This window comes from Oryctolagus cuniculus, chromosome 9, assembly GCF_051225735.1.
Source record: "Oryctolagus cuniculus isolate XC-2025 breed Fujian yellow rabbit chromosome 9, ASM5122573v1, whole genome shotgun sequence".
NCBI classification, from domain to species: domain Eukaryota; kingdom Metazoa; phylum Chordata; class Mammalia; order Lagomorpha; family Leporidae; genus Oryctolagus; species Oryctolagus cuniculus.
This window is the reverse complement of record NC_142875.1, coordinates 39,889,063-39,915,037: the sequence shown is the minus strand read 5'-3', so window position 1 is coordinate 39,915,037 and position 25,975 is coordinate 39,889,063. Positions and strand designations below refer to the sequence as shown.

General features: G+C 39.2%; 1 protein-coding gene across 5 annotated transcripts in view; it reads left to right on the top strand.

Moving 5' to 3' along the window:
- PIBF1 (progesterone immunomodulatory binding factor 1) overlaps nt 1–25,975 on the top strand; it is a 239,588-nt gene that overhangs the window by 124,005 nt on the left and 89,608 nt on the right. For 4 of the 5 annotated variants that reach the window (XM_070048728.2, XM_070048727.2, XM_089303617.1 and 1 more), the window contains exons 12-14: nt 218–368; nt 11,349–11,439; nt 25,811–25,913. In XM_070048728.2, coding sequence (XP_069904829.2) covers nt 218–368; nt 11,349–11,439; nt 25,811–25,913 — 345 coding nt within the window. Of the gene's footprint in view, nt 1–217; nt 369–6,081; nt 6,582–11,348; nt 11,440–25,810; nt 25,914–25,975 lie in introns of those variants that run through there. The other variant, XM_089303619.1, reaches the window with a different exon arrangement.

Here is a 25,975-nt window from a genome sequence, read left to right as displayed (position 1 = left end):
TCACTGTCCACTCTGCCTGTAAAAAAAAAAAAAAAAAAAAAAAAAAAAAAAAAAAAAGAAGCAACTGACATATTCACCTTAGAAGTAAGTATGTTTTACTTCATTAGTTATCTCAATTAAGTGACTTTCTTTTAATATTTTATGAAAAAGAGAAAAAGCTTAAATGTATTCTGTGTCATGTTTTTGTCGTAACTGTGTCATTCTTTTCTTCTGTTAGGTTTTAACTAAAGAATTTTACAGTCTCCAAGCATGTTCTGAAAAACGCATTACTGAACTTCAGGCACAGAACTCTGAGCATCAGGCAAGACTAGACATTTATGAGAAATTGGAAAAAGAGCTTGATGAAATAATAATGCAAACTGCAGAAAGTAAGTCTCCCCCAACTCCCAGCACACACACACGTACACATGAACTTTTTTTCTAACAGTGCAAGAAATCTTGCATCATTTCTAAAACTGTTGGTATATAGTTCTTTAAAAAAAAAAAAAAAGATTATTTATTCAAAAATCAGAGTTACACAGAGAGAGGAGAAGCAGAGAGAGAGAGTGAGAGGTCTTCCATCCAATGGCTCACTCCCAAATTGCCCACAATGGCCAGAGCTCCGCCGATCCAAAGCCAGGATCCAGGAGCTTCTTCTGGGTCTCCCAAGCAGGTGCAGGGGCCCAAGGGCTTGGGCCATCTTCTACTGCTTTCCCAGGCCATAGCAGAGAGCTGGATTGGAAGTGGAGCAGCCGGGGCTCAAACCAGCGCCCATATGGGATGCCGGCGCTACAGGCCAGGGCGTTAACCCACTGTGCCATAGTGCTGGCCCCCGGAATTTAGTTCTTTAAAAAATAATTGCTGTCTTTTTTAAAGAATATTCTGTATTTTAAATAGTAGTTCATCTTCATTACAAACTCTTGGAATCAAAGAAGAAATAAAGGGGTAGACGTTGGGCCTGATGGTTAAAACAATATTTAAGACACATATTAAAGATGCCTGCATGAGATTTTGGAGTGCCTAGGCTTGAGTCTGGACTTTGTCTTGACTCTAGCTTCATGTTAATGCGATCCCTGAGAGGCAGCAGTGATGACTGAAGTGATTGCGTTACTGCCACCCATGTGAGAGTTCCATGTGGAGTGAGTTCCATGCTCCCAGCCTCAGCCTATCCTGAAGCCATTTCAGCCATTTGGGGAATGAACCAGAGGATGGGAGCTCGTGCACTGTCTTTCTGCCTCTCAAACAATGTGATTAATTTTTTAAAAAGAAGAAAAAAACAGATTAAATATGATTTACTTATTTATTTAATTCATTCATTCAGTAGGAATTGGGGATATGGAGTTCATGCAAGTTATTCTCGTCTCACAGGAGTTCCTAGTGTAGTCTGTTGGGAGAGACAAGCATTGCTATAAGCTAGAGATAGGCAATTCTCAGTGAAAATACAGAGATCATGATTTAGTTTCACTTTGGAGGTGAGGAATATCAAAGAGGGGAGATGATAGTTAAATTGAGTCTAGAGAGATGAGTATACATTCTTATAAAAGTGGATTTAAACTTCAGCTGCAATTGCATCTGAGTCTAGGTGAGGTTCTAATTATTTGGGGGCATTTTTATGTATGAATTATATTGATGGGTCAATTTAAGGAAAACTTAGTTCATTCCTGTTGTCTTGTTTTCTACTTCCAAGGACAATATCTGATGACTACAGTAGAATCCAAAATTATCCTCTGTTTCATCTCTAGAGTCATAGTAGTCTTCGTAAATCACAGATTTGATCATAGCATCTATCTGCTTTGCTCTATGTTGTCTTCATAAAAACTACCTAAAAGGAAATTCCTTAGAATGAGTTTTTATGATCAGACTCTTGTTAATCTTTCTGCTTTTCATGTCTTGCCATTTCCCATAATATCATATTATTTTGAAAGTTACATACTTTAGTTTCTAAACTCCAACGTTTTTGCACATATTCTTTTGTCTAAACAAATTACGAATAGAAGATAACTTACTCAGTCTGATGTAGGCGTGTACAAGAAAGCTATAACTAATAAAATTTTGATTGGTTAATGAATGTTTTTCCCATTAAGGGAGAGAATAAGACAGTGATTTCTAAATTGTGACTTATTAAATTTTAGCTCCTATTCAATTAAATAAAACCAGTAAAAAGAAATAAAAAGTATAAAGATCAGAAAAGAAGAGAAAGACTATATTTTCAGGTTATAAAACACAACTAAAATTGATAAATTTAGCAGGATATAAGGTCATGACATGAAAATATACTTAGATGCAATCAATTGGGAATGTAAATATGAAAGGTAATTTGATTTACAAAACAATGTCAAATTAAACAAAATGCTAAGAAACAAATTTAATAAAGAAGAAACCCACAAAACATTGTTAAACAAAATTACCCCAAAATCAAGAAATAAATCGTGAATGCTATAAATTTAGTGGTGTCCCAATCATAATGCCAGCAGGCTTTTTTTTATGTTCCATTTATATGGAAGTACAAAGGACCTATATTAGCCAAAGCAATCTTGAGAAAGGGACAAAGTTAGAAGGTATAAACTGCCTGACTCCAAGACTTACTATAAAGCTAGGATGTCTAACTGATACAGTATACCGTGGTATAAAGAGAAACAAATACAGTGATAAACTAGAGAACGCAAAAACAGAGCCTTCCTTAAATGATTGATTTTTTTAATGTATTTATTTATTTTAAAGGCAGAGTTACAGAAAGAGGAGGAGAGACAGAGAGAAATCTTCTATCCAATGGTTCACTCCCCAAATGACTGCAACGGCTAGGGCTGGACCAGGCCAAAGCCAGGAGTCAGGAGCCTTGTTCAGGTTTCCCACATAGTGGCAGGGGCTCACATACTGAGGCCATTCTCCACTGTTTGCCAAGGCACATTAGCAGGGAGTTGGCTCAGAAGTAGAGCAGCTGGGACCCAAACTGGAACCCATATGGGATGCTGGCATCACAGCTGGCAGCTTAACCCGTTATGCCACAACACCAACCTCAATTATTTGATTGTTAACAAAGACAACAAAATAATCAATTGGAGAAACGAGTTTGTTCAATAAATGTTGCTTAAAAATTGGACATCTTTATGGAAATGAATCTCAATATACCAGTGTTAATTTGAGATGAAGTCTAATTGTAGTAGCTAAAATTAAAAACCTTTAGTAGAAAATATAGTTGAATACCTTTGTAACTGGGGGTCAGCTAAGAGTTTTTAGGCCCTCACAAGCATTCACAAAAAGAAAGATTATTAGATATCGGGGCCGGCACTGTGGCATAGCGGATAAAGCTGTTGTCTGCAGTGCCAGCATCCCATATAGGCACTCGTTCTAGTCTCGGCTGCTGTACTTCTAATCCAACCCTCTGCTATGGCCTGGGAAAGCAGTGGAAGATGGCCCAAGTCCTTGGGCCCCTGCACCCACATAGGAGACCTGGAAGAAGCTCCTGGGTCCTGGCTTCTGATCAGCGCAGCTCCAGCCATTGCAGCCAATTGGGGAGTGAACCAGCAGACGGAAGACCCCTCTCTCTGCCTCTCTCTCTGTGTAACTCTGAATTTCAAATAAATAAGTAAAAATCTTTTTTAAAAATTAGATATCAATGTGTAAAACTTCTGTTCTTCAAAAGATAGCATTAAGAAATGAATAGCCAAGCCCCAGGCATAAACAAAATATTCATAATTTTGTACCTGAAAAAGGAATGGTATCCACAATAAGAAAATACTTAGGAGAAAATGTTCACAAAATGTAGACTAGAAAAAGAACTGATATCTGAGTAGGCTGGAAAATAATCTCCCAAAGATATACCTTTCCTAATGCGTGAAATTTGCGACTATTTTACCTTAGATGGCAAAAGAGACTTTGCAGATATGATTAAGTTAATGCTATTTTTGATTAGCTTATTTATATGAAGGGCAGAACAAGAGGTCTTACATCTGCAGGTTCATTCCCCATATGTGTGCAACTGCCAGGACTGGCCAGGAGGCCAGGAGGAGAAACCAGGAGGCTGGAATTCAGTCAGGTCCCCCATGAGGGTGCAGGGATGCAGGTACTTGAGCCATCACACTCTGGCTCCCAGGGTGAACATTTGCAGAAACTGGATTGGAATTAGAGCTTGGACTGGATTCCAAGCACTCTGATACAGAATGGACCCCAAGCAGCATCTTACTGGTACACTAAACACACTTCTCCCCCCTCCCCCCACTCCCATTAAGGCTCTTGAGATGAGATTATGTCAGATGATATGCTTAAAGCCAGTAGAGTCAGAAGGGTCCTTATAAGAGAAAATGTGATATAGTGATGAGATCAGAGAGAATCTGAAGATGCTGCACTGTTGGCCTTGGACATGGAGGATGGTGCTAAGGTTAGGCATGCAAACAGTCCCAGAAACCAGAAGAGGCAAGGAAATGGATTCTCCCCTGTAAATTCAAGAAAGAACTTTAGGCCAGTGAGACTGACTGATTTTTGGACTTCTGACCTCTAGAACGATAAGATAGTAAACTTGTATTTATTTAAAGCACTCATATAGCCCGATGATAAAAAGAAATTTATCCATTTTGAAACTAGAGCAGGGGCCCGTGCGGTTCAAGTCCTGGCTGCTCCACTTCCAATCCAGCTCTCTGCTAATGGCTTGGGAAAGCAGTAGAAGATGGCCCAAGTCCGTAGGCCCCTGCACCCGCATGGGAGACCCGGAAGAAGCTCCTGGCTCCTGGCTTTGGATCGGCTGAGCTCTAGATGTTGTGGCCATCTGGGGAGTGAACCAGTGGATGGAACACCTCCCTCTCTCCCTCCCTCTCTCGCTCTCTCACTCTCTCGCTCTCTCTCGCGTGCTCTCTCTCTCTCTGCTTCTCTGTAACTCTGCCTTTCAAATAAAATCTTAAAAAATAAATAAATAAAAGAAAAGAAAAAGAAACAAGGGCAACAAGTTCAAGGGTACAGAACTTTTTTCTGCCAAGGACTATTTGGATATTTTTCATGGGCCATACAAAATTATCAACTTAAAAATTATCGTGCCATATAGATTTATTGCCTTGTCAGGGTCAGACTCGATGATTTTGCAGGCCTTATATGGCCCATGGGCTGAATGTCCCCCACCCCAGAACAAAACACTTACATAAGAAGATGTGTGACTGGCCAATAAGCAGAATAAGACTATCAACATTATTAGTCATGAAGCAAATGCAGATTAAAAGCCTGATGAAGGTACCAGTGTTGTGGCATAGCAGATTAAGCTGCCACCTATGACACCAGCTTCCCATTTGTGAATCAGATAGAGTCCCGGCTGCTCTACTTCTTATTCAGCTCCCTACTAATGGCCTGGGAAAGCAGCAGAAGATGGGCCAAGTACCTGGGCCCCCTGCCACCCATGTGGGAGACCCAGATGAAGCTCCCAGTTCCTGGCTTTGGCCTGGTGCAGCTCTGGCTGTTGCCACCATTCAGGGAGTGAACCAACAAATGGAAAATATCTCTCTCTCTCTCTCCCTTTCTCTTTCTCTCTTTCTTTCCCTCCCTCCCTCCCTCCCTCCCCCCTCTGTATGTAACACTGCCTGTCAAATAAAAGTGAAATAAATATTAAAAAAAAAAAGCCCAATGGAAATACTACTATACATCCACCAGAATGGCCAACATTTTTAAACTGGCAATTCCAAATGCTGATGGGAATGTGAAACAACTGGCATTTTTTTAATGAAATAACCAAATAATTCAGTGATGTAACAATTTCATTACTAATTATTTATCAATGATCAATGAAAGCATATGCACAGAAAAAGCCTTATAGAATCTTCATTGTTGATTTGTTCAAAACAGTGAAAATATAGCAACAGTTCAGGTGTCTATTACAGGAAAATGGTTAAACAAATCATCATACATTTATAGAGGAGAATCTGACTCCTCAATAATAGAAACAAGCAACTGATTCACTCAGCAACATGAGATAAGTCTGAAAACATTATGCTTAATCTAAAGGCCTTTCCTGAAAAAGTTCATGTGGTATGATTAAATTCTATGAAGTTCTAGAATAAGCAAACTATGTTTGGTGAAAAAAATTACAACAGTGCTTGTCTCTAAGGATGTCTGTCATCACAGTTAACAGGGAGAAGAGTCGTGACGGGACTTTCCAGAGTGTTCAACATGTTCTGTATATCATGACTTATGTTACATGTGTGTATGCATTTCAAAACTTTTATTAGTTTCTAAACCTCATTGAATGGTAGATTTAAGATTTGTATCTTTCAGCATATGTAAATTTTGTTTTATGGAAAGAACTGAAGGTAGATACTGAACTGTAATTGATGATTTGTATGCTGAGCTAACTGTTCAGAAAGTGAAATGTGCAGATGTCGGTAACTTTGGAATGCATCAAAAGTAAGATACGCAGGTGGGTAAAAGGATAGGTGGATGTGTGATAATCAAATGTAGTACAATGTTTAATTTAGAATCCAGCATATACAAGTATATACTATACAGTTCTTTCAGCATTTCCAAATGTGTAAATATTCCTTAAAATCTTTAGGAATATTTAGAAATTATCTTTTATTATGTTGTCTAAATCATCTTAGAATAAAATATGTGCACTTATACTGAAAGTTCAATAATTAGGTTCTTCTTTATCAGCTCACATTGGAAATTATATCCTATTCTTAATGAACACTTCTTGATTAACCAAAATTTCATTTTTAATAGCATAATATGTACATTTTTCAAAGGTTAACCATCTAATTCAACTAATGTCAGCAGACAAAAAGATAGTTAGGCTTCCACTATGGAAAACAGTTTGGAGATTGCTCAGAAACCTTAATATACCCTACCACATGACTCAACCATCCCAATCCTTGGAATTTACCCAAAGGAAATTAAATTGGCAAATAAAAGAGCTGTCTGCACCTCAATGTTTATTGCAGCTCAGTTCACAATAGCTAAGACATGGAATCAACCTGAAGGCCCATCAACAGAAGACTGGATAAAGAAATTATGGGATATGTACTCAATAGAATACTATACAGCAGTAAAAAAAAAATGAAATCCAGTCATTTGCAACAAAATGGAGGAATCTGGAAAACATCATGCTGAGTGAAATAAGCCAGTCCCAAAGGGACAAATATCTTATGTTCCCCCTGATCGGTAACAATTAACTGAGCACCTAAAAGGAAACCTGTTGAAGTGAAATGGACACTGTGAGAAACAATGTCTTGATCAGCCCTTGTCCTGACTGTCAAGGAACAACTTACTATTTTACTCCTTTTAGTATTTCTCTAGTTCTACTTAATACTATTGGTTGAACTCTTTAATCAACACACAATTATTCTTAGGCATTTAAAATTAACTGAAAAGTGATCCCTGTTAAATATAAGAGTGGGAATAAGAGAGGGAGAAGATGTACAGTTTGACACATGCTCACTCGGACTTACCCCTAATGATGGAGTTAGAAATGTGCCAGGGGATTCCAATTCAATCCCATAAAGAAGGCATGTACCAATGCCATCTTACTTGTTAAAGTGATCAGTTTAAGTTCATAATTGATCAAAAAGATAGGATTAAGTGTCAACAGGATTACATAAATAAGATAGAATTAAAAAGGAGAGAATGATCCTACATGGGAAGCAGGATACACAGAAGACTCATAGAATGTCAGATGCCCTAAACAGCACTCTGGCCTCAGAATCAGCCCTTAAGGCATTTGGATCTGGCTAAAAAGCCCATTAGAGTTTTGCAAGCATGGAAAGCCAAGACACTATGGCAAAAAAAAAAAAAAAAAAACGAAATGAAAGATCTCTGTGAGTGAGATCCCAGCGGAAAGAAACAGGCCATCAAAGAAGGAGGTACCTTTCTCAGAAGGGAGGAGAGAACTTCCACTTTGATTATGGCCTTGTCTAAATAAAGTCAGAGTTGGCGAACTCAAGAGGCCTCCGTAGCCTTGGCGGCTCATGACAAGAGCCTTGGGTGATTACTGACATCATAAATAAGAGTGTCAATTGTTAAATCAACAACGGGAGTCACTGTGCACGTACTCCCCGTGTAGGATCTCTGTACTTAATGTGTTGTACTATGCAAATTAACAGTAAAACTACTACTCAAGCAGTACTCTATATTTTGTGTGTCTGTGTGGGTGCAGTCTGTTGAAATCTTTACTTAGTAGATACTAAGTTGATCTTCTGTATATAAAGATAATTGAAAATGAATCTCAATGGAGAATGGGATGGGAGAGGGAGTGGGAAATGGGATGGTTGCGGGTGGGAGGGAGGTTATGGGGGGAAAAGCCGCTATAATTCAAAAGTTGTACTTTGGGCTGGCGCCGCGGCTCACTAGGCTAATCCTCCGCCTTGTGGCGCTGGCACACCGGGTTCTAGTCCCGGTCAGGGCGCCGGATTCTGTCCCGGTTGCCCCTCTTCCAGGCCAGCTCTCTGCTGTGGCCAGGGAGTGCAGTGGAGGATGGCCCAAGTACTTGGGCCCTGCACCCCATAGGAGACCAGGAGAAGCACCTGGCTCCTGCCATCGGATCAGCACGGTGCGCCGGCCGCAGCGTGCCAGCCGCGGCGGCCATTGGAGGGTGAACCAATGGCAAAGGAAGACCTTTCTCTCTGTCTCTCTCTCTCTCTCTCTCTCACTGTCCACTCTGCCTGTCAAAAAAAAAAAAAAAAAGTTGTACTTTGGAAATCTATATTTATTAAATAAAAGTTGAAAAAAAGAATTACCATAACACAAAATGTGTATGCTGTTTTTCCAAAAGTAACATCTTTAAAGAGACCATACAAATACAAGAAAAGGATAAACTAACTGCATTTAAGTTTTTACTGTTATGTAGGTTGTTACAAAATTGCATACTGAAATAGTCTTTTTTTATATAAAACTACTGCAGAACTCCAAGAAAAAAGAGAAAAAAAAAAGATAGTTAGGCTTCATTTATTAAGAAATAGCCATCACAAATTACAGAATCCTGTTTACCTCTGAGTTACTTTTTCTGAGCAAGTAAATGTTTGATTTGGATATTTGAGTTTAGTTTTCAAATATCCTATCAGGTTGCTAAAAGCTCAAATATTGCCTAAATACCAAATAAATCTGAAAGAATGTTTTTAACTGTATTTCTGGTTGTCAAATTCAGAGTTGCCTACCCCTCCCTATCATACTTGTAACCTCTGTTAGGTATTTCATACCTTCCTTAGAACTACGTTCTCTTGCTTCTTGATTCACCTCTCTGTTTCTTCTCTGTTACTCTTGTCTCTTCTGCCTGACACTACCACTATCTACTCCAGTAATTGTTTCCAGCAGGGTTTTCTCTTGTTCTCTTCAATTCTTAAATACTTAGCCAACTTTCTAATCTACTTTGTAGGTGATCTCATTCTTTCTACAGTTTCTCTGCCATATACTTCTAAGACATGTTGTTCAAGTCTTTTTTGCTAACATTTGTCCTGTTGTGTATGTTGTTTCTGTAAGTGAAGTGCTGCTACAGTAATTATCCCCATGTATTATTAAACTCAGATTTAGCACGTCCAGCTGATGGGCTTTTGAGGTCTGAACTAAATTTACCCCCTCCCTTCTGATTTTAGAACTATTTAGAGATATGAGAATCAGATATGTGTGTAAATGCTAGCGCTTTTTCTGATAGAGTTGAATTGGATAAATTATTTTGAATTGAGTTGTCTGATACCTGATGAACAGTACTGGCAATGGCATGCGTCATCCATTTTGTCCTTCCCATTTGTCCCTTCCAGCTAATAATCCTACCTTTAAAAGTTGATCCTGATGTACTGTGAAAAATAAGGATAAAATTAAAGGAAAACAGTTTTATTCCTAAATCTTTCTCACAGGAGGATCAATCAGCAAGTATGTGCATAGTACATTGATAAGCATACAAATAGCCAAGTTTTACTTCTAGGTCTAAAATAAGATGGTTTTGTTTTAAATCTGAAACACTCCTCCTGAAAGTAGGTTTCTCTTTCTCTCTCTCTCTCTCTCTCTCTCTCCCCCTCCCTCCCTCCCTCCCTCCCTCCCTCTTTAAGATGCATTTATTTATTTAAAAAGGCAGGGTTACAAGAGGGAGAGGGGGATGCGGAGGCAGAGAGAGATCTTCCATCTGCTGGTTCACTTCCCAAATGAACCAGCTTCCCAAATGAACCAAATCGCCCAGCCAGGGCTGGGCCAGACCAAAGCCAGGAGCCAGGATCTTCTTCTGGGTCTCCCATGTGGGTGGCCCAAGAACTTGGGCCACCTTCTACTGCTTTCCCAGGCCCATTAGCAGGGAGCTGGATTCGAAGTGGAGCAGCTTGGATGGGAACCAAACCAACAACCATATGGAATGCCAGCACTACTAGACCACAACACTGACCCCATAGGTTTGTCTTTTTAACATTAAAATTATAGTTGCTAATCAACATTGCAAAAGTTTTTATGTCATTTTGACTGCTTTCATTTGAGGTGGTAAAACTTTAGTTTTTATTCCCTTAAATATTTTTAAGCCCAACTTGCAATAAAATTTCATTGCATTTAAACTTTTTACCCATATTATGTTAACCTGATAGTTAAGATTCCTTTTGGGGAGTAATATGATAATAGTGAAATTTAGAGGTAAATTACTTGGGGTAAATATTTTTTTAATTTTCATTTTATTTAGAAGGCAGAGAGATAGAAAAATCTCCTTTCTGCTGATTCAGTCCCCCAAATACCTGCAAGGACCAGAGCCAGTCAAAGACAGGAATTTGATACACAGGTAACAGGGACCCAATTACTTGAGTAGTCACCTGCTGCCTCCCAGGATGGGCATTAGCAGGAAACTGGAACTGGAGCTAGGACTCTGATACAGGATGTGGGTGTCACAGGCAGTGTCTTAACTGCTGTGCCAAATGCCCGCCCCAGCCCTGAATATTTTTGCAGTTAAAAAAAGTAAGGCCATCAATGGATGAGTTGCATATTTTCTTCACATAGTAGCCTACGTAAGTGCATAATTTCATTATTACATGTTAAAATGGAGTTGTTTCATTAAGATAATGAATATCTTCTAATTAAAAAGACATTTCTTTCATAAAGAAACAATGAAATTCATGTTGTTATGTGCATATAGCATACATTTTATGAGAAAAAAAGCTTTGAATCCGTCAGAATTTTGCTTTATAACAAGAAATTCAACTTGTCACATTATGCAGTCCTTTATGCCTTTTAAAATTAAATGGAACAGTTTCAAGCAAGGATATACTTTAAGAAATATGCTTGTACTTACAAATGAGTTTGATATTATGCATTAGTCCTTTTTATGTTTTTATGCTTCCTAATTCATTATCATAACCTCTTCTATTTTCACTCCTGTCATGGTTTTTAGGAAGAAAAAGTTAATTTTACATCATAAACTTTATGTTTTCCAGTTGAAAATGAAGATGAAGCTGAAAGGGTTCTTTTTTCCTACGGCTATGGTGCTAATGTTCCCACAACAGCCAAAAGACGACTAAAGCAGAGGTAAAATCAATATATATTTATTTGACTTATGTACTCAGGCTAGATGTAATTACATTGTGCTTTTTGATAATATGCTGAGTTGGATGACAAGGTGAACTTACTTTATTCTTGGACTGCATAAATATTAATTTTCTCACAAAATAAAACACACTAAGTAATAATCATGCATTTCATGTATATTTAAGTGAGTACAATAGTAAAATAGAGGTGTACATTAGAATTTTCATAGAATTTGAGTGATAAGGCTGTCATTTTTATTTTTGTTTCACATTAATTTCAGTTGAGTTACAAATGCTTTGTATCAACCATTTTCAGGTTAAAACTAATTATGCTTCCTTTTATTTCTTTGTGTCTGGTTTTTTTGGTCATCTGCCTGTATTCCTTGACATACACTTGAGAGAGAGGGAGAGAAAGAGAGAGAGAAATCTAAGGTAGCATATTTATTGTGACTGAAATTATAAAAGACTTTGTGAATAGAAGGAAAGTTTTTGGAAGATCTACTAGTTATCTTAGGAGGTACTACTTTAAAGTACCATAACAAAAAATTGTACCAATGTCAGTCAGTTTCTTGGTTGGCCTACCTGCTATTTTCCTAACTCCTCTCCCAGCTAAATTCATCCTACTTTGCCAAAACATCTCACTGCCCCATTTGCTAACACAGCAAAATGGAATGTCTCCGCCAGACTTCTAAAGCCCTCTGTAATGAAGCCCCACCTCTCCAGCCTTATTTACCCCTCCACCTCATGTGAGGATAGGTCTGTCTCTTTGCCTGTGAATATCTATTTTCTTCTTACCACACAACAAAACATTTCTCTTAACTCATTAGCTGCCATTTCCCAAGTAATTTTCCCAACAAGATGGAAAGTTCTCCAAGGTGAACAACCACATCTTAGTCTTGTTTTTTCCCAGCTGTCTACCTAGCAGGATGACTAGTAGAATTTCCTCTTCACTGAATATCTAAAGACTAAGGATTCAAAGCTGCTTGCTTGTCTCTTATTTTTATGTGAATTGATTAAGATGTGCAGAAACACTCCACTCTGTGTAAGAGAAATAATCAATCTCTTAATTTTCATGCTTTTGTAGAAACTTTGAAGTGATGGCTCCAAGAATAAGATTTCTTTATGCCTTCCTAAGGAGAAGTAAAATATAAAATGTTTTAAGGGAAGTAATGAAGCAATGCTTAGAACTTAGGTTTTTACTGGTTAAACGAAGTATCTGTCAAATTTGGATCAAGGATAGATGAATGGAAAATGTCAATTTGTAGCTGGAATGATTAACTCCATCTGGTAAAGATTCAAGTATTTCTGAATTATGTGTGTCTTATTTGAAAAATTTGTTATAGCCCTAACTCTTACCAGTTGCTTCAAGATCACTAATTGGTGACTTAGGATATTTTGTGATTTTCAACCTATCTCTGTTTTTGAGTGTGATGTTGCCTAGGAGAAGCAGAAATATAGTTTAATGGCTAAAACAGTTCTTTATCTGTGGTAAAGATTGATAACATATTAAAAATTAGAAATCAATGGGAAAAGTCCATTCTCTTCTCTATTTTAGCATATGAATCCTTCTAGTGACCCTTTTTAAAGAAAAAGAGAATTTTGTTGTGTAAACTTTCTTTAGCCCCAATTGCTGAGTTCCTCTGAAATTCGAAGTAATGATTCTTGTTATACCAAACTGTTTTTAAAGAGTTTCCAAAAACAGAGATTGATTCCTTTAATATTTAGGGTGAAGACTTAAGGAACCACATCTGATTCATATTCTAAATAATCTTAACTGTCCAAATATTTCTAAAGATTCTATCACTGAGCTATCTATGTGCCTTGAACAAGTGCCTAATGGGTGTGCTATTAATATCTCCTGCCAGCTGGTGCCAGGCATTCTTCTCATGGTGAGCCAGAGGGTTATTTTGAGGAAGTGCTTCTCAGGTCATCTAAACTGAGGGAAGGGAAAGTAAGTCTAGATATCCAAAAAGGACGCTTATGCATTCCTAAACCCATTCATTCAAGAACTTTTCTTGAGTGCCTAATGTATTCACAAAATTGGCCAGTGGCACGGAAGGGTGGGATGCCTTTGTGAAGTTTACAAAACGCGTATTTGATTTCTTAATGGGTACGTGAAAAGAAGGCAGTGCCTTTGTGCTCTCTTTAATTTATTTAAAATGAAAGCAAAACAGCCTTTCAGAGAATCAGTACTTAATCCTTCAAATTTGAATTTAAAGCAATAGAAACTTAATAATGAATTATAAAATTACTTAGAACAGTAAATGAAATGTTTGCATAGTAAAGTTTATATTACACATGTCTATACCAAAGATACATCAAAATTTCAAAGAATTTTATTTCCCAAGTACTGCCAAAAATATTCTACCCATTCTAAATCAGATTTAAAATCTCATATATTTATAACAGCCCAAATCAGATATTTTAGAAGAATACTTAATTAGAGGGAGGTTTCTGATTACAAATATATGTTTGTTTTACAAAATTAAGAAAATTACTAGTAATTCTACCACCTAAAATAACCATTCAGAAATGTACATGTGTGTGTAATTTATTACATATTTGGAATTTCTTGTGTGTAATTTAGTTTTTATTTTTATCATCCCATCTTGAACATTTTCTTAGCATTGAATATTCTTCAAAAAGATCATTTTTTTAATGATTATCTAAAACGTGAGTTTCTAGGACTTCTGGTTTTGAATGCCATGTTGCTATTAAATTTGATAGTCACTGAAAAATGTCATTGGTTACCTGTTGCTACTCAAGAGATGCTATGAAGTTAAGGTGAAAAATGATGTGATGCCTACTACACGGTGCCTGGCATAAAGTAGATATTTGGCAAATGCTAATTTGTCACGCCAGCTAATATGTTCTTAAAGTAAATTGTGGGGCTGGAGCTGTGACTTAGCAGGTAAAGCCACTACTGGCAGTGCTGGCATCCCATATTGGCTCCAGATCAAGTCTCAGCTGCTCCACTTCAGATTCCGCTCCCTGCTAATGTGCGTGGGAAAGCAGCTGAAGGTGGTCCAAGTCCCTGGGCTCCTGTACCCACATGGAAGACTCTGATGAAACTCCTGGCTCCTGGCTTTGGCCTTGCCCAGCCCCGGCTGTTGGGGCCATTTGGGGAGTGAACCAACAGATGAAATGTCTCCCTCTCTCTTTCTCCTTCTCTTTCTGCCTTTCAAATAAATAAATAAATCTTTAAAAAATAATAATTTTAAAAATAATTTTAAAAAGTAAATCACAGAGTTAATTTTATACAAAAAGCCAGGGCTCCAGAACGTTTCACTAGACACAATTTGGGTTTTCATTTAAGCTAATTTTGTTTTAGAATTTTTTTTTTAATTTTTTTTTTTTTATTTGAAAGGCAGAGTGACACAGAAAGAAAAGAAGAGACAGAGACAGAGAAAGGGATATTCGATCCACTGGCTCACTCCCTAAATGGCCACAATGGCTGGGGATGGGCCAGGCCAAAGCCAGGAGCCAGGAGCTTCTTCTGGGTCTCCCACATGGGTGCAGAGGCCCAACCAGTTGGGCCATTCTCCACTACTTTCCCAGGCACATTAGCAGGAAGCTGGATCAGAAGTAGAATAGTCAGGACTTGAACTGGTGTCTATATAGGATACCAGTTGCAGGCTTTGACTTTACCAGGTACTCCATAACGCCAGCCGTTGTTTTAGAATTTTAATGGTGAAAAGAATCACTATAGTCCTAAAGTTGTATTTACAAAAAAAATAGTTATACATTCAAAAAATAAAGTTTTAGATCAACATTTTTTAAAAAAAGAATTTTAATGAAGCTTCTTAATAATTAAGGACACTCTCTGGATATGAAAGTAGTTTCGAAATTTATTTTATTTGATTAATTTCTTAAAATATATTATAAGCCAATTTTCTTTAAAGTAGTAGCATAATCAGATTTTTTAGTTTGAAAAATAGCTCTCAAACATACCTCTTAAACACATTGTAATTATAAAATAAGGTTACTCCATTTTGAAGTTTTATAGAGGTATGAAAGGTAAGTAAATATTCTGTTTAACGCTCTTCTGGGACACAATTGTGGGAAGTTAAAAGGGCTTATACAATTAAAGTAGATTAAAATGGGCTCTTCCTGACTTGACTGAACTTGAAGATCTGAAGTAATGTTTTCATTTCAGTTGTGACTGTTTTGAAAATAGCAAACAAGATTTTCTGGTTATGTGTTATGGCTGAGGTTTCTAACCTGCCCCACTAAATGGGTGACACCCAGGCAATAACATGGTCTTAGTGTGTTTCTCTCTGTTTGTTTTGGCTGATCTCAATATGAAGACTTTTCTGAAAGCTTTTAAATCTTTTAAATTATAAGATTTACTACATGCTATATACCTTTTGTTTTAGTTTCTGTCTAGTTCTATAAAGAGCTTTAAGTTGAAACTTTCACAATGTACAGCTTCATAATTTATGAAAAATAGCAGAGGAAAATATCAAATTCTGGTGCATAATGAAAATTTGTTTTTCTCTCCTTTATTCTCATGTGAGTGAGTTATAATTTTTGTCCTGGGGAAGCTGGTATTTATTTCATTTGGGTTGGCTTTATGAATACTCCTTTCGAAGTTACTGCTGTTCCACTCATGATCAGTTTGGCAGTGTAAGCCTGTAGTTTCATATAACTACAGATAATCAGCATGACTCCATTGTGTAGTCCTCAGTCATTTCCTTCAGTGCAGGCAATGTAAGGACCAACCTGAAGCTTTCTTCTAGCCAACACAGAACTCTGATCTGATCTGCCAAAATTGGAAAAGATCAAAAAGCCAGGTATTGTTTCAACCAAGTAACTAACTAGCATACTTCACATATATTTATTTATTTATTTGGGATTTTGAAAATACTGAAAAGACCATACCAATATTGAAGGAGTTGGGACCAAACATTATTCCTCCATTGTGGGGGCCAGCGCTGTAGCACAGCAGGTTAAAGCCACCACCTGCAGTGCCAGCTCCCATATGGGTACTGGTTCAAGTCCCAGCTGTTCCACTTCCAATCCAGCTCTCTGCTATGACCTGGGAAAGCAGTAGAAGATGGCCCAAGTGCTTGGGCCCCTGCACCTGTGTGGGAAACCCAGAAAAAGCTCCTGGCTCCTGGCTCCTGGCTTCATATTAGCTCAGCTCTAACCATTGAAGCCATTTGGGAAGTGAACCAGTGGATGGAAGACCTCTCTCTCTCTCTCTTTCTCTCTTTCTCTCTTTCTCTCTCTCTGGCTCTACCTCCCTCTGTAACTCTTTCAAATAAATAAATCTTAAAAAAAAAAAAAATCCTCCGTTGTACTTTGACATTTCAGATGCAAATAGAGCTCTACCTTGTCCACAAGGCTGAATGAATACTGTTAGGAAATTCTGTGTAGTAATGGAAGTACTCACTGCCATTGACAGATTCAAGAGAAATAACCTTTGTTTGAAACTCAAATAGTACTGAGAGGGCTAAAAGATTACCCTTAGGGGAATAATCTTACCAGGTAACATGTAAAATTTTGATTTACTATTTAGATACAAAACTGTATATTTGGTCTAGCAGTTAAAATGGCAGTTTGAAATGCCTCCATTCCATATTTGGGTGGCAGAGTTCAAGTACCAGCTCCAGGGCCGGCACTGTGTAGCAGTGGGTTAACACCCTGGCCTGAAGCGCCAGCATCCCATTTGGGCACCGGTTTGAGACCCGGCCGCTCCACTTCCAATCCAGCTCTCTGCTATGGCCTGGGAAAGCAGTAGAAGATGGCCCAAGCCCTTGGGCCCATGCACCCGCGTGGGAGACCTGGAAGAAGCTCCTGGCTCCTGACTTCGGATCGGCACAGCTCTGGCCGTTGCGGCCAATTGGGGAGTGAACCAGCAGATGGAAGACCTCTATCTTTCTCTGCCTCTCCTCTCTGTAACTCTGACTTTCGAATAAATAAATAAATCTTAAAAAAAAAAAAAAGTACTAGCTCCACTTCTAATTCCAATTCCTGCTAATCTGTGCCCTGGGAGGCAGCAGATTAAAATAGTTTAAGGGGTTTTCTCCTTGCCTCTCACATGGGAGACCTGGATTATGTCCCCAGCTCCTGGCTTTGGCCTGTCCCAGCCTCAGCCATTGTAGACATTTGAAGAGTAAATCAGCAAATGGGAGAGCTCTGTCTCTCTAATTAATTAATTTTTTTATATGCTATAAGTTTGTAGTGTTTAGTTGATGTCAAATCTAATTTTGGCATAACTAAAAATCACATGGCAATTAATATCAATTAATATAATTAGGACGAAGTATTATATGTTTTACCTACTTTAATGTCCCAACACATAGATTGTAAAAGCATTGCTTTCTTGTAGAGTTCAGTACATTCTATATCAAAACATAATCATTGGCAAAAATCATTTTCCCTGATTACTTATAGTTGCTTTTTATAAAGAACTTGAAAGAAACTTATCTTCATTGTATGTGTATTGTATTAAGGAGACATAAACTCAACTTTACCTGAGAAAGTCATTTGTCTTGCTTTAAATTTCAGTTAACTGTCCTTTCTTTTTTTTTTTTTTTTTTTTTTTTTTTTTTTTTGACAGGCAGAGTGGACAGTGAGAGAGAGAGACAGAGAGAAAGGTCTTCCTTTTGCCGCTGGTTCACCCTCCAATGGCCGCCGCTGCAGCCGGCGCACCGCGCTGATCCTGGCAGGAGCCAGGAGCCAGGTGCTTTTCCTGGTCTCCCATGGGGTGCAGGGCCCAAGCACCTGGGCCATCCTCCACTGCACTCCCTGGCCATAGCAGAGAGCTGGCCTGGAAGAGGGGCAACCGGGACAGAATCCGGCGCCCCAACCGGGACTAGAACCCGGTGTGCCGGCGCCGCAAGGTGGAGGATTAGCCTATTGAGCCACGGCGCCGGCTCTGTCCTTTCTTCCAAATTCTAATATCCCAGATATTTAAACATGATACTCCTATAATATCGAATCACTCACCAAAAACAGTATGCCACATTTAAAGACTTAGGAGGTTGGCATCTGCCTCTCTTGGAACCCCCTTCTAGCTGCTGCAGCAGGAAGTTTGTGACTTAAATGAATCTTGCTTTGCTCAAAAAAATTTTTTTAAAAAGGACTTGGAGGTTGAAATATATTAGATGTGACTTGGTATCTGTGACCTTTGCTTTCTCCCTCATTGACTTCTATATTTTTTTAAATGCTAGTTCCTTGTTTAGATGCTAAGCATTAATTGTATTTTTTTTTTTTTGACAGGCAGAGTGGACAATGAGAGAGAGAGACAAAGGGAGTTACATGTGTTAATGGAAAAAAGATTGAAACACATGAAAGAATACTATAAAATATTCAAAACTATTTAGTTTATTGTTATATGATTGGCTATGTCAGTCAGAGGAAAAAAGATCAGTGAAGGTTTCATGGTCAGAAATGGACAAGGTAGAACTTGAAGAAAAGTTGGGTTCATAAGCAGCAGAACTGGTCTTCAGACTGGAGAACAGTGAAAAAAATGTACAAAATATGTTTGTGGGACATTGAGTAGAGTAGTAGACATTAGTGGAAAATGAGATTGGTTACAGTGAGATTATAGAGGACCTTGATATTTTTAAATAATTTAAATATAGAGTTTACTCCTATATTTATTCCTATGTTATAAAATTTAATAATTTAGCTTTTTTAAAAAAAAATTTACTTGAAAGAAGGAATTACAGAGAGGGAGAGGGAGAGGAAGAGGCAAAGAGAGATCTTCTATCCACTGGTTTACTCCTCAAATGGCCTCCACAGCCAAAACTGGACAAGACTGAAGCCGGGAGCTTCATCTGGGTCTGCCATGTAGGTACAGGGGCCAGAGCTCTTGGGCCATCTTCCACTGCCTTCCCAGGCACATCAGCAAGGAGCTGGATCAGGAGTGGAGCAGATAGGACTCCAACTGGCACCCATATGGCATGCTGGTGCTGCAGATAGTGGCTTAACTTGGTGCACCATAGCACTGGTCCCTACAGTTCAGCTCTTAAATTTAGATCTTTTATACATTTTTAATTGATTGTTTGATATCATGCAAAGGTAAGGGCTTTGTACTGTTTTTAATGCAACTACTAGAAAAGTTTAAATTACATGTATGTCTCGCATTATATTCCTACTGGACCATTATGGGTCATAAATGACATCAGTGTTCAAAGGAAAAGTCCAATTCTTCCCATTAGTGTTGATTCCTAGAATATTTTTCTTGGTAAAGTGTATTACAAGCTAGCAATCAGAGCACTGTAGAACATATTTTTTAAAGATTTATTTATTTGAGAGGCAGAGTTACAGAGAGAGGGATAGACAGAGAGGAAGATCTTCCATCTGCTGGTTCACTCCCCAAATGGCTGTGACAGCCAGGACTGAGCCAATAGGAGCCAGGAGCTTCATCCAGGTCTTCCAGGTGAGTGCAGGGGCTCAAGCACTTGGGCCATCATCCGGTGCTTTCCCAGGCCATTAGCAGGGAGCTGGGCCAGAAGTGGAGCAGCCAGGGCTCCAATCAGTGCCTGTACAGAATGTCGGCACTGTAGGTGGAGGCTTAACCCACTACACCACAGCTCCAACCCCTGTAGAACATGTGTATAAACATTCTGAAGATATCATAAAATACCTTCTTCCATTTAGAGTTGATTTTCTTAATTCAAAATCTCCCATCCAAACTCAAAGGAATTCCTATTACAAGGAGATAATTCTGCTGGTGAGGCATAAGCACTAATATATTAAGAATTTCTTGGGGCCAGCACTGTGGCCTAGCAGATAAAGCCACCGCCTGCAGTGCCGGCATCTGACATGGGTGCTAGTTCAAGTCCCAGCTGCTCCACTGCAGATCTAGTGCTGTGCTATCGCCTGAGAAAGCAGTGGGGAGAATGGCCCAATTCTTTCAGCCCCTGCACCCATGTAGGAGACCTGGAAGAAGCTCCTGGCTCCTGGTTTCAGACGGGCACAGCTCCGGCCATTGTGGCCATCTGAGGAGTGAACTAGCAGATGGAATACCTCTCTCTCTCTCTGCCTCTGCCTCTCTGTAACTCTGCCTTTCAAATAAATAATAAAGTAAATCTTAAAAAAATCTTAAATCAGTGTTTTATGTCATGATATTTTTTACCAGGGGGTGGTATCACCATATCTACATCACAGCATTGTGTAATGCCCCCCACAAAAGGAGAAAAGCACCGAAACAAAAGAAGCAATGTAATAATATTAAATTTGTTGCCTTCAAGTAATTATCTTCTTCAGAATGTTATAATGGATGACATTTGCATATAAGTATTGTTTCCTTAGATCTATTTGTCTTCTTTGTCATCTGTATCTCTTTCTGCATAATTCTATTTAATTTGTTCATTATTCTATACTAAGTATTATGCAAATATTGTCTATACCTTCAATATAGACCTACTGATAAATTCCTGTGTACTAAAGACTCTAATGCTGAGTTCTGTAGAAGATATATGAAAAACCTTACACCTAACATATACAAAGGGTGAGAAAGAAAAGATGAAGATATGAATGAAGATAGTTTCAAGGTTTTTAAATTAATCTAATAGGGGCCAGTGCCATGGCATAGTAGGTTAATCCTCCGCCTGCGGCTCTGGCATCCCATATGGGCGCCGGTTCTAGTTCCGGCTGCTCCTCTTCCAATCCAGCTCTCTGCTGTGGCCTGGGAAAGCAGTAGAAGATGGCCCAAGTGCTTGGGCCGCTGCACCCCCATGGGAAACCCGAAAGAAGCACTTGGCTCCTGGCTTCCGATCAGCGCAGCTCCGGCTTTTGCGGCCATTTGGGGAGTGAACCAACGGAAGGAAGACCTTTCTTTCTCTCTACCTCTCAAATAAATAAAATCTTTTTTAAAAATTCACCTTATAAAAAACAGAGCTACTGGTGTAAGATACTGATGTTTACAGCATCACGTAGTGAAATCAGAGATTGTAAAATGTGAACATAACATAATGCACAATTAACATTAACACTTGTATTAGCTTTCTTTAAAAAAAAATATTTATTTATTTATTTATTTGAGAGGTAGAGTTACAGACAGAGAGAGGGAGAGACAGAGAGAAAGGTCTTCTACCCACTGGTTCACTCCCTAAATGGCCACAACAGCCCGAGCTGGCCCTATCTGCCGCCAGGAGCTTCTTCCAGATCTCCCATGTGGGTGCCATCTTCCACTGCTTTCCTAGACACATCAGGAGAGAACTGGATCAGAAGTGGAGCAACAGGGACACGAACCGGCACCCATATGGGATGCCGGCACAGCACCAGCCCCTATTAGTCAGCTTTCTATTCCCATAACTAAATACCTGACACAGGCCACTTATAGAAGAAGGAGGTTCATTTCAAAGTCCACGGCTTTGGAGGTTCCCTGTCCAAGATTTAGAGGGCACTCTGGTTTAACTGTCTAGTGAAGCTGGCAGGCGGAGCACCTGCCAAGGAAGGCTCACATGGGGCAAGCCAGGAAGCAGAGTGACTGGACCTAACTAAGCTTTTTAACCAATCTTCTCACAAGAACTTGATTTCTAAGAGCACATCCCCAGAATCTCAGGACTTGCTAATTGTTTCCAGCCTTGAAACCAAGCTTTAACTCACAAGCTTTGGGGGGACACTCAAACTAGTACTAAACCACAGCAAGATTTACTTTATTTGTAGAGACTTTGTTATTTTAGGGTCAACTTAGAACAAGATAGCTACAAACCGTAAATACCTTCAAACTCTGGAAAAAATGAAAGTAGTTGAATGGCTCCCTAAGGGTTGGTGGAAGGATAGAATAGGAGACCGTGAAGGGGTGGGGAGGATGGGCAGTGACTGCTAATGGGAACCAAGTTTCTTTTTGTGGGAAAAAAAATTTCTAAAATTAGTGTGACTCCATACTAAAAATGATTGAATTATATACTTTAGATAGGCAGACATTATGATATATGTTGCTTGTCAATAAAATTATATGTCCATTAAGCTGGTTTTTTTTAAGAATGATTGTCAAAAAAAGAAGACTATGTATATTTTCCAACTCTAACAACAGCTGATTTTGTTTTTCAAGATTCATTTTATTTGAAAGGCAGTTATACAAGTTCAGAGTCTGTGAACTCAAGGGGCTGCCATAGCCTAGACAGCTCATAGCAAGAGTCTCAGGTGATTGCTGACATCATAAATAAGAGTGCCAATTGTTAAATCAACAACGGGAGTCACTGGGTACATGCTCCCCACGTAGGATCTCTGTCCTTAATGTGTTCTACTATGAAACTTAAAAACAACACTACTAGTCGAACAATACCCTATACCTTGTGCGGTTATGTGAGTGCAGCCTGTTGAAATCCTTGCTTAGTATATACTAAGTTGATCTTCAGTATATGAAGGTAATTGAAAATGAAACTCGATGAAGGGCGGGATGGGAGAGGGAGTGGGAGAGGGGAGGGCCACAGGAGGGAGGGAGGTTGGGGTGGGGGGAGCCACAACAATACAAAAGTTGCACTTTGTAAATTCACATTTATTAAATAAAAAAAAAAAAACTATATAACAAACAAAAGAAAAAGAAAAAAAAGGCAATTATAGGGGCTGGCGCCATGGCTCACTTGGTTAATCCTCCGCATGCGGCGCTGGCATCCCATATGGGCGCCGGGTTCTGGTCCCGGTTGCTCCTCTTCCAGTCCAGCTCTTTGCTGTGGCCCGGGAGGGCAGTGGAGGATGGCCCAAGTACTTGGGCCTCTGTACCTGCATGGGAGACCAGGAAGAAGCACCTGGCTCCTGGCTTCGGATCAGCGCAGCACTGGCCGTGGCGGCCATTTGGGGAGTGAACCAACAGAAGGAAGACCTTTCTCTCTGTCTCTCTTTCTCTCTCTCACTGTCTATAACTCTACCTGTCAAATTAAAAAAAAAAAAAAAAGAAAGAACGAAAAGGAAGGCAGTGATAAAGAGAGGGAGAGACAGAGGGAGAAAGACCTTCTATATACTGGTTCACTTTCCCAATGGCCACAGTGGCCCTGGTTGGGCCATGCTGAAGCCAGAAGCCTGGGCCCAACTACTTGGACTTCTGCTGCTTTCCAAGGCATATTAGCAGGGAGCTGGATATGAAGTGGAGCAACCAGGACTCAAACTGGCACCAACATGGGATGCAGGAAGCAGCCTCACCTACTGTACCACAATGCTGGTCCCTACAGTTGATTATTAAGGCAAAATATTATGCCAGTTGAAAGAATAGAATCAACAAACCCTCAAGTAAATTTTTATCAAAACTAATCTATTTTTACTTGGAATAACCATTTTTTTAAAATAGCTGTGTAAAATGGTATTTATTAATATTTCCAGAAGTTTTTCTACATTCCTTAATCTGATGTGAGGAAATGTTAAAAAATACAATAGAATTTTTTTTGAACTACAATTTTATTTAGAACAAAGATATTTTACTTGTCATTATAAACCTTACTGTCTTCTTGGATTCCATACATTCTACATTTTATAGATTAATATGGAACTTGAATATGTGATACATATGAAAGTTTTAAGTTATTGGAAATACAGAGAAATTCTTGGAATGATAGTTCTTTTCAACTTTATTAGCTGTTCTTTAAATAATAATGCCAGTTTTTCTTCCAGTGGTTAGAAGGAATGATTTCATAGCTGAAGCAGTTTTTTCCTTAAAATTGTTTCTTGGAAATAAGAGTTGGGAGTGGGTGTGCGGTTCAGCAGGTTAAGCTGCTGCTCAGGATGCCTGCATCCCATATTGGAGTGGATGGGTTCGAGTCCCACCTTCACTTCCAATCCACCTTCCCACTAATGCACATCCTGGGAAGATAGTAGATAGCTCAAGTACTTGAGTCCCTGACACCCACATGGGAGATTCAGATTGAGTTCCTGGCTCCTGGCTTTGGCCCCAGCTCTTGCAAGCATTTTGGCAATGAACTAACAGAAGGAAAGTCTCAGTCTCTCTCTCTCTCTCTCTTTCTCTCCCTCTCTCCCTCTCCCTCTCCCTCTCCCTCTCTCTCTCTCTCTCTCTCTCTCTTCCCCTCCTCCTCCCTCTCTCTCTCTCTTCCCTCTCTCTCTCGATCTCTCTCCTTCCCTCCTCCCCCCATCACTCTGCCTTTCACATAAATAAAAGTGAATAAATAAAACTTTTTTAAAAGAAATAGAATTGGGATGTTTCATAATTAATATTTTATTATTTGAGAGACAGATAATAGTCCCATCCGCTGTTTCACTCCCCCAAATGCCCACAACAGCCAGGGCTGGGTCAGCTAGAAGTCAAGAACTTGAACCAGGTCTCCATATGGGTGGTAAGAACCCAAATACATGAGATATCACTGCCGCCTCACAGGATCTGCCTCAGCAGGAAACTAGAATCAGAAGCCAGAAATGGGTATCCCCAGGTCCTCTGATATGGGACATAGGTAGGCGTCTTAACCACTAACCAAATGCCTACCCCTAATGTGATTTTAAATACTAAATGTCAGTACAGTAAGTGGTAGTTAATGCAGATCATCAGAAGGAGTGGTTTATTTTAGTCTAGAATCTATCCCTTTTCTGTAGACATTCTCCAAGTTTTATAGATATTATTCCATCTCCATTTTCAGTAGAAAATCTATTTGTTCACTTTCTATATTATAAAATGCATTATATTGGCCAGAGCCGTGGCTCAATAGGCTGATCCTTTACCTAGCAGCGCCGGCACACCGGGTCCTAGTCCCGGTCAGGGCGCCGGATTCTGTCCCGGTTGCTCCTCTTCCAGCCCAGCTCTCTGCTGTGGCCCGGGAGTGCAGTGGAGGATGGCCCAAGTGCTTGGGCCCTGCACCCCATGGGAGACCAGGAGATGCACCTGGCTCCTGCCTTCAGATCAGCGCGGTGCACCGGCCGCAGCGCTGGCTGCAGCGGCCATTGGAGGGTGAACCAACGGCAAAAGGAAGACCTTTCTCTCTGTCTCTCTCTCTCACTATCCACTCTGCCTGTCAAAAAAAAAAAAAAAAAAGGTGCATTATATTGTCTGAGGTGAAAGCTAATGCTTCTCAAAGTGTAACTTTGATCGTATTTCAACTAATTTCCTGCTTTGTTTATAATTGAGAAATCTTTGTTAAAATGGAGAAAAGGTGTAAATTTTTATATTATAGTCTTTTCAACAAGTATCATAATGTAACTCTCTACTCTTATAACAAGGACTAGAAACCATTACTGTAGCAGTCACTGTATCATGTCACGGTTAGTGTTACAGAGATTTTAATGTTACTTTCAGAATTCTTAATTGTTGTGGTATTTGTCTTCCATTGACTATTATTTGACTCTGTGTTTTTTCTGTTAATATTTAAGTATTATTAGGAAACAGCCCATTTTCAAGCACACAAACACATTTTAAATACTTTGGATAGCATTCTACTTTTGTAAGCCTTAATTTTCTCATTTCATTGGCCTAGTGTCCACTTGGCAAGAAGAGTACTTCAGTTAGAAAAACAGAACTCGTTGATTTTAAAAGACCTGGAACATCAAAAGGACCAAGTAACACAGCTTTCACAAGAGGTAAGTGACTTAAAAAAATGTATAAAGAATCACAGTGTTCGTTTCAGTTCTTCATAACTCTT